This window comes from Hippoglossus stenolepis, chromosome 9, assembly GCF_022539355.2.
Source record: "Hippoglossus stenolepis isolate QCI-W04-F060 chromosome 9, HSTE1.2, whole genome shotgun sequence".
In the NCBI taxonomy this organism is placed as follows: domain Eukaryota; kingdom Metazoa; phylum Chordata; class Actinopteri; order Pleuronectiformes; family Pleuronectidae; genus Hippoglossus; species Hippoglossus stenolepis.
The window spans coordinates 11657219-11670855 of NC_061491.1; the positions used below are offsets into that span (position 1 = coordinate 11657219).

The window sequence follows — 13637 nt, forward strand, 5'->3', positions numbered from 1 at the left end:
CACAGGCTATAATTCACAGTGTTAATAGACATACATTATTAATTAGATTTCTTATTGTTTGTTTTTCATTGTTTCTTGAAAAAGTTCGAGTTACTTTAAATCAACTAAATATGTTTTATTTTAAATTATTTAATAATTTGCTTCCATTGGCGAAATTCAATTCAGTTTTTCTTTTATAAAACACTTTATAACACACGTTTTTTTGTTCATCTGTTTTTCACAATTTCACAAAGTTTACACCTTTCCTACTTTAAAAATAACCAATTCAAAGCTTTCAGAGGTCCTATAAAATCTTACTGAATAATAAGGCTTGGACAAATCATTTTCATTAATTGCAATAATAACATTTCAATATGTATCGTAAGCTCAGTGAGAAGGTATGACACATAATTGATCCACCTCAGATTTTTACATAGAATATTTTAAAACCACAACTGTCACTCATGCAGGAGCTAAATTTGTCTTTAAATTTAAAAGAAATAATAATGTGACATTTATCGTGATCATTTTCTTTATTGACTCATATGGTATCATTTCACACACCCTGTCCTGCCAAATGATATCAAATTTAACAAGATTCCTCAATTCATTGCTTCCAGTGAGATGATATAATGTCCCCGTGAAAATAAAATAAAACAAAAGCAACATGCCTGATCAGGAACTCTTTAGTGGCTAATTGGCCACAGAGCTTTCCTCTGTGCACTTTATCAAAGGGAGCCATCAAACAGCTAATGGATGAAGTGACATCTGACCTGAGCTGTGCTGCTCTATCAAACTCAGCTCATTATTGTCCCATTCACAAATCCACTGATAAGGCTGCAGAGCCTGTCCCATCCCGGAGCTTTGCTTGGTAAACAAACCCGCAGACAGAGTGGCTCTTTAACTCCTTCAAACTCTCAATCAAACTGGAAACACTTCCAGTCTGACCTGTCACTCACTCCTCCATCAGCCACTGATAAGACCCAAATTTACTTGCACTGCAAAAAGTATCCGTCAGTTTCCTTTAGCTTCATTGTCCTGGTCCTAAGCCTCACGTGGAAATGTGTATTTATGTGGAGATTTAAATTGTCACACCAAATGCTTACAACAGAACAGAATCCAACAAAGCCAGTTGTGATGTCTTACCCTAATAATAAATTAATGAATTGACAGCAACAGCAAAACAACAAAAAGTAGTGTGTGTTTGTGTGTGTGTCAGTTTTGATGGACACGGAGGCAGAGGTGCACACAGGGCCTGAGGAGGAGAAACACCTCTAGGGGGAGAGAAGAGCTGCAGGAGCCTCTCTGCACAGATAAGACTGACGCTGCAGACAGAGAGGAGACCAGAGACCCTTCAAGAGATCAGATAATGCCTTTGTGTGCGTGTGTGTGTGTTTGTGTGTGTGTGTGTTTGTGTGTCTGTGTGTGTCTGTGTGTGTGTGTGTGCAGTTACATCTCTTACTCGGGTTTTAAAAGGTAAGTGATCTTATCTCCTTTGTAATTCTAATGTAGACTTTTACTTCTTAATTGAAATCCAATGTAAATGTAAGTAAATGTAACTTTTCACCTTGGTTACTGACCCATTAATAATTAAAGGTGTTTAATCAATCAACTAGTTCATTCCTTGGTGAATCCATATTTTCAGGGATGCAGGGACACACTGGAGCTTTTTCAGTTCGACTTGATGAACCATCAGTTCTTTTTTATTGTAGACCTGCCTGCTCTCTCACCTTCACACCATTTATTTGGTAAAACAGGTCAAAGGCTCATACCTAATGCAAAGTGGTGGCTATCATTGATTACACAGTGATGGTTGTCTGACTTCAGATGAAGTGGTCTAACAAGACAGCTGGGTAAGCCACAGCCTCAGTAGTTTAACCTGAGGAAATACAATTTGCACTTATAAGGCAGAGTGAACCAAGTATCCACTCTTTGCTTGGGTCAGGATAGGGTTCAAGAATGTGCATTATCTCAGAGAGCGTTAACTGTTAGCTAATAGTGAGACTAGTTGAGCTAGATTATGAGGTATCATGGCTGGAGTGTGGAGCGGGCTGTGCAACTAGTGGGGCCACCAACGGTCTAGTTTTGGCAGATACAGTGTAGATATGCAGTAAATGGTCCATGTCCGCTGAGAGTTGCATACTCGTTCTGATCACATGCACATTCCCTCAGTCCCATTCATACTAAGATGAGGGTCTGCGGCGGTTTGGTGTTCCTCACATGTGTACCTGATCCCAGGTTCCATTCCAGTAGGTGGTAGTAATGCGCACCCAGGTTGTTTGTCAACTGCACCCTTCTGTCAGCAAGTACTCATGACCAAGTGTAGTTACGACTTATCTCCAAGAGTTCACACACATATTTCTTCAAAGACGGGTTGTACAGATGTGGGACCCGGTGGATCTCCTCAAACCAAGAGCACGCCACCAAAAGGACTGGAAAGGGTTCAACAACCAACTATATCGAGGAGCATAGAGCTGACGCGCACAACCAGCGTGGTTACAAATTTTAGACTGCACACAGACGTCCAGATTTGTACCCTTCAGAACAAGGGTGGATGTCGACATTTAGATCCCAAGGGCCACAGCAGACCCAGGCTGAGTCACAGCAGGTATTAAAAGCCAGTTTTAAAATATGTTAGGTCAGTTTATAGGTACTTGAGGTCGGGGCTAGAGGTGTCACCTCTCTTGGGGCCCAACAGATTAATGACGGCACCGGCTGATGTCCACCGCAGAGCCCGGGGACCGGTCAAACATCGTTAAACGTGAATGCTGGGTTTTCCACAGGAACACTCCTTCTTTGGGGAACAAATATAACTGTGTATTGATTTCTGTCGTCTTCCAGAGATTTGCAAACATGATGATAACAAATAAGCCTATTGAGGTGTTAATGGGTTGGAAAGTGAGCTGAGAGAAATGTGGAATAACAAGTTTCCTGTTGTTGAGAGAGGCAGAGAGAGGAGGGGGGTCTGACAGAGAGATATAACTCAAAACAAAATCCCAGAATAAAGATGCTTGATTACACTGTTTCACTGTTCATGAGGGTCAGTTTAAACAGACGATGACGTGAGAGACCCATTATGGTTCATTTCAAAAAAAGATTTTCAGTCATCCCGTACACTGCCTTACGTCAACTTTTAAAGAGAAAGAAAAAAGCGGATGTGTCATTTTGGACTCTGTGATGACATCTTTTAAAAGTCCCTCTGATAATCTGGTGTTTATCACAGAGCTGAGACAGTTCGTAAATCCACGATCAGGGTTTTCTCTGTCCAACCACCCGGCTGACGAAATCCACATAAGAGACTGTTGATTCTGAACTCACTGAGAGAAGAAACTATCCATGAAAGATAAGGGCTGACGGTGGATAATCTGCCTCTCTTCAGACCACATCTCTGGTGAAATAGCTCATTGTGTGGTTGTCCCTGTAGCTTCAAGTGGCTGCTGGCTTGCCGAAGACTCCCACATCTCTTTAACATGACAGAACACTAATTGTTATTATCAAGCTTTGTCTGTGAACTTACCTGTCCAGCATGATGACATATTTGTTATGTCATACAACACACGGAGTGACGAACTTGCGCAATACCTGCAGGTGTGGGATTCAACACAATATGACGCTGATGCCGAGCAGATAAATCCACTGTTAGGACAAAAAAGTCTCGCTGCTCGTCGTCCCAGACAAAGAAATGACAGGGAAGACAGCAGAAGATTGATGGCACAACAACTATCTGTGACTTAAAGAAAACATTGTCGCCGCACATTACCTGCTGCGGAAGACAAATGCCTTTCCGGGCTAAAAGGTGAGAGGTGACACTATGTCATGTCTCATGCAAAACAAGAGGATGACGACGCATGTGAGGAGTAAAAAGATGTGATTGTTTTCAGTGCAAGCAATCACGTAGATTGTCTCAGAAGAAAAGCAGAGGACAACAACACGTTTAGATCTTTACAACAAAAGAATGATGGCCTCATCCAGCACAACACAGACCCTCAGAGGCCCCCACATGGGAACAAGATGCGGGGGCGGGTTCAGGGGAGGGCCAGGGGTGCACTGGCCCCAGCTGAAATTGAATTGGCCTCTGGAGAGTCCCTGTACTGTCAGTGTTCAAAAAAATGTTACTTACTAACAATACCGACATCAAATATGTCAATGTGTTGAGAATTTAAAAATATTTTCTAAGCTTTTAACACAATTTGCTTGAACAAGGAGCAATATTAAAAATCAGGAAATGTGCATGCATGTTGGACATATAATTGGCCCCTCTGTGTAAAATGTGGCCCCTTCATGGCCCCTGTTTTAGAAAAACTGTCGATCCGACACCGATGATGTATTCTTGAAGGGAATAATGTCACCAAGAGTTTTTCTACACTTGAAATCAATGTATACATTTGAATGGGATCAAAACGTTGCTAAAATGGCATCTTTCTTCCTCCTGAAGGCCTGCATGTCCGCACGATCTTAAAAATGCACATAAGGGTTTAGAAGACAGAAAGAAAAACTGTGTCTAGACAGAGGGATAAAAGCTCTCTGTGCTTACAGTCCAACACACTGTGCCTCTGCAGACAAAGAATCCAAGGTGAAGCATATCAGAGTGATGATCTTAATACACTGTTGACAAGACAGCAGCTAATGCTTGAGAGGAATCTTTTAAACGGATGTGTATTTATAAATGATGATCCACCAACACAGGACAGAACACGTTAAACATTACATCAGTCACTGTGGTTTTATATCACATGGTACATGAAGTACACAGCACTTAACGTTCAGGAAGGTTGCTGCACTCCCATCGAATTAAAGCAAAGTGTCATTAACGTAACAGTGAGGGGCTGGTGACTGCTCGGTGTGTGGTTGGTGCAGCGACACTGGTGGAGTCAGGGGGCCAGGGTGCACGCAGAGGACCACGTTTGTCATACATGCATTTCTAAATGAGCACGAACTCCCAGAGGAGCACAGACACCAAGGAAATGTGTGAATCTCAGTGGAAAGGTCAGGCCGAAACCACGGAGAACAACAAATAAACAGTGACTGTGTCCGTTCAGGAGACTGTGAGCACAAATGTGTCAAACTCATTAGTCCGGTGGGTGTGTGACCACCCACCACTGCAGACAGAGGTGTCTCCCTGCAGCCGCAGACAACAGGGTTACTGCCCTGAACTGAGGGAGACATGACACCCAAGGCATAAATCCATCCGGCTTCTATAACAGTTAAATTATTCTGTGTAAAACCATATATCCAAAAATACAATGAATATATAACTTTTCATATTTATTTTATATATATTTATGAAACATAATTAATCTGAAGATAAAGGTTTTTGCTGGATATGAGTAAAATCTATTTAGAGTACTCTATTTATGAGAATACATTGTTTGCATATTTTAAAGTTAAAATATCTGCTGTGTATGGCAGATTTACTTCATGTGTATGAATAATAATTCCTATGTATATTTATACCTAAGCATTGGTTTATTGGTTGTCAAGCTACAATACATAAAACACATTGTGTTGATATATCACATTTTAAAATTGTATGAAAGAAGCCATTTATTATATTTATATCATATATGATAATAATATATTAAAACTCTGTTGTTTAAAAAAATGCATTTTACAACAAATGTAAGTCTGTTTTTTAATTTGGGAAATTTATATAATAAGCCATATTTCAAAAAGGCCAGTTTACTGTAATTAAAGGTAAAACTCTATTATTCCTATTTATTTTGCATAAAACAACAGAAGGTGATTAACACTTTGACAGTACAGTGAGCCACTTGTCCCGCCTTCTTATCTTGTAAGTGCAGCGTGTGTGAACCCGCCTCTGCTCTGGTATAAATTCAGCCCGGTGGGTGTGTGAGCACTCACACTCCTTCAACCACGTCCCGCTGCAGCTGCAGCCCTCTGGCTCTGATCTGTGGATTTACTGGATGGACATGTCTGATACAGTTAAACCTCGGACTTCCTTCCTCATAGAGGACATCCTGTCCGTTAAGGACAGCACCAGCTTTAATGGCAAATCCAGTTATCAGAAGATGGAGAGATGTTCACAGTGGGAGGAGGAAGAGTCTGAAAAGTTGACAGAGAAACTTTATGCTCAGGAGACAGTGTCTGGAGAACAGTCAGGTGAGCTGCAGATATACACTCACAGGAATTTTATATTAACCCAAAAGTTATGTGTATTTGATATCCAAAATAATGTTTTAGATGATGGAGACATTTTTTTTTAAATTATAGGTCTGTATAATCAGAAGTTGTAGCAATGTATTGAAGTTCTCATGGGAGAAAGAGTATTTTTATTCATTGTCATGAACCTATGAACAACTACTTCAAAATCCTGATATTGCAGACTACACTATTCTATATATTGATTATAAGAGTTTGATTGTCTCCCTTCATGACGTGTTCACATCTGTACTTCACAGGGTCTCTGGACACCTCCTGTCCCATCACCCCAGAGTCCAGCAGTTTGTCCTCCACAGGGAAACAGAGACGCTCCCGAGCTGCGTTCACACACCTCCAAGTCCTGGAACTGGAGAAGAAATTTAACCACCAGAAATATCTGTCAGCCCCAGAGCGGGCTCACCTGGCCAACGCCCTGAGACTGACTGAGACCCAGGTGAAAATCTGGTTTCAGAACCGGAGGTACAAAACTAAACGAAAGCAGCAGATGTCAGAGTTCAGTAAGGACGTGTACAAAGCCGAGGGACTGCAGGGCCTGAGAGAGGATTTAGTGCGGTCGTCTCTAATCACCTCTTTCTGCAAAGCTTACCAGTACAGACCGTACCTGTGGGACTACGGTGGCCCCTGGGGACCAACATTATGGTGAAAGTGACACTGGGATTTTAAATCATGTGTGGTATTCCTGATATTTAGGCTCAATGTTCCTTATCAAAGATGATTCCTTACAATGTGTCACAGAATCGTACGTGTGATCACGTGATAGCTTCACCAGTTTGGCTAAAAGCATGACGTACAAAAACATGTATGTACAGTATGAATGAATATGATGTGGTTTTGCACAACAAACCATTTAATCACTGACTTCACTTGATTATTGATTGTTTAATAAACTGATGCTGATACATTTCATGTGCCTTTGTATTAAAATGTACAGAAAATAAATTGAATTGAAAATACCTGTCATAGAGCAAATAATGACTATGAATTATGAATTAAAACTATGCTCCTGACGTACTGTATCAATTCTGCTAATTTTAAGCATTTTGACATGAAGCCCAGTTGCTTAAAGAAAGTATATTACAGCCAAAAGTTGAGAAAAAAGGGAAACTCTCAAATGATAATATATCAAATGTATTTGGCATATAATTAAAAATGTACAATTTGTTGTAGTTGAAGTAGTAGTTGATATAATGTTAACCACTGTATTGAAAGAATAACACTGTGATAGTTCTTTGAATGTTCATATGGGAAATATTTCAAACATCTGTGTGCATTCAATGAGGTAGAGGAAGATAATAGTGAGATGAGGGCTAAAGAGTGAGACCTGATTCCTTCAAAATGCCCCCGAGCTGATGACTTAGAGATAAAACTGTTTTCTTCAGGAGACATTAAGCGAAATTAATAAGGAAGTACGATTGCAATTTCTTATCTGAGAGATTTTGGTGGAATTTAGCTCAAAATGGTTCAGTTTGGAAATCAAACAAAATTCACAGACTGATTAGTTCATAGGGAAATTTTAAATAATCATATTTTGGTCAGAGAACAAGAATAAAATAGAAAATAATATGAAACGACAATACGGGTTGAAATCTGGTTGATTGAAGCAGAAAAGTCCTCCATATGGATATAACCAGATATTTACATACTTACAGTGCATGTTTTTTAAAGCTGTGTAACGTGCATTGATTTCTAAAACAAACATGTGTCTTTGTCTCTCACATCAGAGTTTTGCTTGTGCGACTGTGGCATGAGGTCGTGAACGCATCATGTAGCTCATCACAAGATTGTGATAACGATTAACAAAAACCTGTTTGTTAACATGACTGCTGCTGGGAACAAAGACTGAACCCACTGACAACCGGTACAGAGCAGAACCATGAAAACTAAAATGATTTATTTAGAAAGACTATGTTACACAAGATATATGTATGTAGAACAAATGTATTTAACTCTATACTTTTTCTTTACACTAAGTAACGATTTCAAATTATTCCATTGTTAACCCAATATAACAGAAACCCAAATAGAGAGCAACATTTTTATTTTAGTTTTATGATTGATACAAAATATCAACTTCAGCCACAGGAGCAATAAGCCATGAAATGTACACCAGATGAAACTGCACCACATTTATATGCATTGATCCACATGTTTGTTATCAAGATGTTTATGTATACATTAATAATGATGAGTATAATTAGTATCTGCGGTGAAGTTCAACAAATTAAAAATATACCTGAATTCATGTTTTTAGAGTTCCGAGTGTGTCGCCTCTTCCAAACCTCCCCGGACTATCATGCAATTAAAACTGATCCTGCATATAATTATTTTAATTGCAATACAGTTTACAAATTTCCAACGCAATCTAGTTGTGAGTATAATTTTTTCATGGAATACTGCCCTTATGCTTTCATCATGGTAAAATGGCTTTAACACAGCCATGGGCTCTAAGCTTGTGGCTGTAGAACCTCAAGAAGATAATCTGGTTGCCTGGCAGTTGTATTTAGCCTTTAGTTTATAGGTTGTGTATCCATCGCCCGCATGTGCCAGTATGAGACACATGCAGGATGCACTTGAGCCTCCCTGCTACAGGTTTCAGATACGGCGGTTTGTTATCTTCCAGATTATTGATATTATCCATGGCTGAATGAATTAAGGACATTGTCTCCTCTTGTTATCAGATGGTCTCCTGTGTGTCTGTACGTTGTCCTCAGCAGCTAAAGTCACTGCCTCCTTCGGGTTCTTCAGGTTCACTGAAGTCTGAATATGCCAGAGCTGTGACTGTGTGTCGGAATTATTCTTTACCAGATACAACACATTTTTCTCTGAGGAATATTATCATAAGTTCTATTATATCACAACTTTGCATGGTCTGGGTTTTGAGGTCAAATAAAACATTTGCAAATAAAAAATAATAATTATGTCTGTCAGGAAACTCACACTTTGCTGTGTCAGCTGACAGTTTTTCCGAGGCCTTTCCATTCATCTGTATGCCGCTGTTCCAGGGAAGTTAATGATCACTATGATGCTGTTTCTCCACCACCAGGAGCATCCCATCGTGTTCTGAGGTCAATCTATTGCAATTTTCAGAGTACAGTCAGACAACTCACGTTCAAATGTTTATTGCAGCAGTAGAACATTTTAGTGTTTGGCGTCGAGGCTCCGACTTAAAGGGATAGTTCACCCAAAAATGAAAGTTGACTCATTATCTACTCACTACATTGCCAATGGAGGGGTGGGTGAAGTGTTTGAGTCCACAAAACACTTTAGGAGTTTCAGGGGTAAACAGAGTCGCAGCCAAATCCAATACAATTCAAGTAAATGGTGACATATAAAAACAACAGAAGAAAAACATAAAATGCCTCCATACTCCTCCTGTGGTGACAGTGATGAGCAAATATTCATAACCCCCGTCGGAGCCTACAGGTGGATTGCGGGGTGGTGGGGGGGGGGGCTGAAGCAACTGGCAGCTATACTGACGCAGCAGCGGGGGCAAGCAAAGAGAGTGATGGGAAGTGTTCTCTCCTTAAATAGACCGCCTAATCAGGTGGGTGTGTATTATAGTTGATTGTGGAGAGTGAGGTATGTCACATGCTGTACAGTATGTCACATGATCTGAGCAGCGCAGCTCGAGTTGGCGGCCTGAACTAGCTCGCAAGCATCGCTCCGTTTATATAAAATGCTGTAATTATATGTGACAAAAACAAGATTGAGTCAAATGAATTTCAGCCTCTATTTGGATCCAGTAAAAATTCAATTAGTAAGAAACACATATTATAAATTTGAAGCATTGCAGGGTGTAGGTCTTCTTAACATTATACTTCTTTAAAAAAAACGAGATTTCTCATCTGCCGTCATTCAAGAGTTTTCAGACAAAAAATTCACAATCAATAATTTGAAACTATAGTTGCAGTCTTTCAAATTCCAGTGAACTGCTCAGAGTATAACTATTTCTCTGTGGCCTAAGAAGTGAGGAGGTGATTCATGCAGGTTGGCATGTAGAGCTGACTCAGTACACTGCTGATAAGATGGCGTGCAGGATTTAAGGCTTTACATATTTAAGAAGGGCAAGTTTGTAGTAACACAGCTGAAGTGTGTGAGCAGCAGAGGACTGATGGAAGTGATAGAGGGAGCACTGAGAGCTCTCTCTGCAGTAAACCGTCACATCTGGCCTGTGCCCATAGAAGAAAGGTGAAGAAAACTAAGTACATTCACTCGAGTACTGTACTTATGTACACACGAGGTACTTAACATAAGTATTGTCATTTATGCAACTTTCTACTTCTATTCCATTATGTTTGTCAGACAGCTTTAGTTACTTTTCAGATGTCAGTGTAAACCTTGTATCTTCAGGTGGGTTGATGTTGTTGAATGTTTGTGATAAAGTGAAGGACTAAGTTTTCCTTCATGTGCCTCTTGCATCAGCTGGAAAATGCATAGTGAGATGATACATGGTTCTCACAGACATATGATGATCTTATAGGATACCATGTTTTGCTGTTGAATAAAATACCCAACAGTAAATAAAGTCGCTCAAATCAGCTCAAGCTTAGCAGTGAGAAAATTTGAATGCAGGAGTTTTACTTGTTGGGGAGATTTTTCAAAGTGTGGAATTAGTACTTTTACTTAAAGGATCTTTAATAAACTTGTTTCAACTTTTATGCTGCTTTTATGACACTAACTCAGACCTGCACATTCAAACAAGCATCTGGCGTTAGTTATATAATTAATCCGACTTTATTTATATAGCACTTTTCATATTAACAATAGGTAACTCAAAGTGCTTCCCATAACCCCCCCAGTACACACACACACACACACTTGCATAGTGTAAAAAACATAAATAATTTAAACACTCAGCAAAAACAGGAACTGAGAAATAAATATCTCACCCATCCTCAGGACTTGTACACTTGTCCATAGGCAACTGGACCTGCCTGCGCCCCCTGAAGCTGCCCCACCTCACATCTAAGAGGCCTTCCCAGACCAGCAGGGGGGTCTCAGGGATTTAACCTCTATGGGTCTTTACCTATGTAACAACTGACCAGTCAGCTAGAACCAAAGAAGACGAAACATTCCTGAGACAGTCAAGCAAGCCCAGCCACCCACACACATCTGCACAACTCCGAGATACCAATGAGGGCACCCGAGTGGCAGAATGTTAAAAATACTCAAATTCAAACAGCAAAAAAATTATTGTAGGCTTATACGTTAAAAAATAAGTGAACATATATCATATAAATATATAAATACACAAATGAATGAATAAAATCAATTGAAAGCCAGATTAAAAAGGTGTTGAGGTTGCTTTTAAAAGATATCAATAATCAATAATACTACTGTGGCATACCTCACAATGTAGAAGCTTAAAAACTGAAACCAGACATGAATCTTAATGGTTTCCTTTAACTGAAGTGACTTTTTTAACAACAATACCAGCAGCTGCACCATTCACTCTGGGCCCTTGGAGTAAACAGGTAATTAGACATGAAGAGGACAGATAGCATCTGTTTTGACGGCGTTGAGAACCTGACAGTATCTCTCAGTGTGTCTCAGGCCGCATATGCACACGCTCATCAGATAAAGGAGCCTGTTGAAGGCTCAAGCCGAGGGTTGGGAGAACTATTATTATTGTATTTGCAACCGTAATACCTGCACTTCCTTAAAGAGGGAGGCTCAAAGAGACGCGGTTTCCCCAAACAAAGAGGACTTAACATCCTCGTGTCTGTTAGACCCTCTGTCTTTCCACAGGCTCGGGGAGTGTCGCTAAATCTGTCTCTGCACCACCTGGATTAACTGGATTTCGAAAGTAAATGATGAAAAGCATCGAGGAGGAGTTGGAAACATTACTGTCTTATCGCCTCCTTTATACTGAGATCATAGATTTGGCTGGTACGTGGCTCTGGGCAGATTTTCTAGGATATGTAGTTGAAGCTGGCATAAACGCCAATGAACACAGTGTTAAGTCTCGAGAGTTTATCTTCTGTGTGCATGCAGGAGTGTGGTTGGTGAGATGCAGGGAGCCGTGTGGTCGACGTGCTCTTCAAGGTGGCCAGTGATGCTTTGAAAAACAAGCAGATCTTCACAACAGATGAGGCGAAAGCCAGGGCCTGACCACAAAGACAGCCTTTGTCGGTGCTCCAATATGCCGTGACTGTCTCACAAATTTGTTGAAGTTGATAAGACGGTTTAAAACAGCCCCGATCTTTTCTCCACATGGGAACACTCGTAAACTTCCTCACATAGTGTAACTGGATCCCACATGTTACCGTACCTGTGGAGCAGCTGCCTTTCTTCTCCCATCAGCAGATGCAACTCAGCATCCAACTGAACCGATGGTTAACGTTGATTGTGCGGCTGCAAACAGGGTGTGTGTGTGAGAGAGATGGAAAGACACAGGTAGAGGGGGTCAATGTGTTTGTCTGTGACATGAGAAACATAGAAAGTAGTGGGATAGTTTACCGCAGATGAAAGTGATAAGAGAAGTATGACAAGGACAGGGGACAGGGGGCCGACCATTGTGCGCCTCAGATAAACAAGCTGCTCGTGGACAAGGGCGAAAACTAAACACATCTGAGACAACAAGGTGGCAGCACAAGTGTACGTGTCCTGAGGCATGTTGGTTTGGAATGAAGCGCTGCACTGTCTGCATTTCAATAGAAGAAAAACAGATCAGTCTTGATTTCCTGTCAGTATAACATGCAGGACATATGTGGTTTACCTTCAGATAAACTATGGAATAGTTTTAAAAACAATGATGACAATGATTGTTGATATTGTTCTTGTGTTTGTAAAAGTTATCAGTAATCCAATTAGCAGAAGATCCTCAGGTATCTGTGTTTACAGGCGTGTTCACACCCTCACTTCTGTCTGAGAGCATTTGCAGTCGAAACCCTACTCGCTTCCTAGTGGAATAAAATAAATAATTAGAGACGAGATAAAACTGAAATTTTTTTTTATGAAACATAACAAGAGTGGCCTTTACAAATTGAATATTGAGAGTTAGGTAACTTTCAAGTTGCAGTTTGCAGCGTTACTGGGACCTAAGTTTTATCTTTGCGGATTCTTTTTAACATTATGAAGAAACGTTGTTGTGCAAAAAATAAATTAAGAGATACAGTATAAAATCAATGTAAAAGGCAAGGGGGCGGGGTGTAAGGGCAGAGTCAGTAGAGCTGGACTTATCACATCATGTATCTGAGAAAGTCAGTGACAACTCAATGTCAACATCATCTCTGCCTTTAAGTAATACTATAGCGCCCTCTACAGGACGGATATGACTTTGAAGGGTCGTTTCAGACTAATTTCAGATCAGCATATTCTAATCTACAGAATCCACTGGGATCAGTGGTGCACATAGCTGTGGGTTTCAGACACTGGTCTCTTTGCTGGTGTTGCTCACAGCACTGAAATAAAGACACATTTCAAAACATAGCAACAATTTCCCCATTAGTAGCACACAGTAGGTGTACCAGTTACTT

The 13637-nt window shown here is 40.3% G+C and overlaps 1 protein-coding gene across 1 annotated transcript; it reads left to right on the forward strand.

Moving 5' to 3' along the window:
• Window positions 1–5851: 5851 nt before the first annotated feature.
• Window positions 5852–7331, forward strand: nkx3-1 (NK3 homeobox 1). The gene is made up of 2 exons (XM_035166416.1): window positions 5852–6099; window positions 6399–7331. The coding sequence occupies exons 1-2, from the start codon at window positions 5904–5906 to the stop codon at window positions 6800–6802; spliced, it is 600 nt and encodes a 199-aa protein (XP_035022307.1). The 5' UTR covers window positions 5852–5903; the 3' UTR covers window positions 6803–7331.
• The last annotated feature ends 6306 nt before the right edge of the window (window positions 7332–13637 follow it).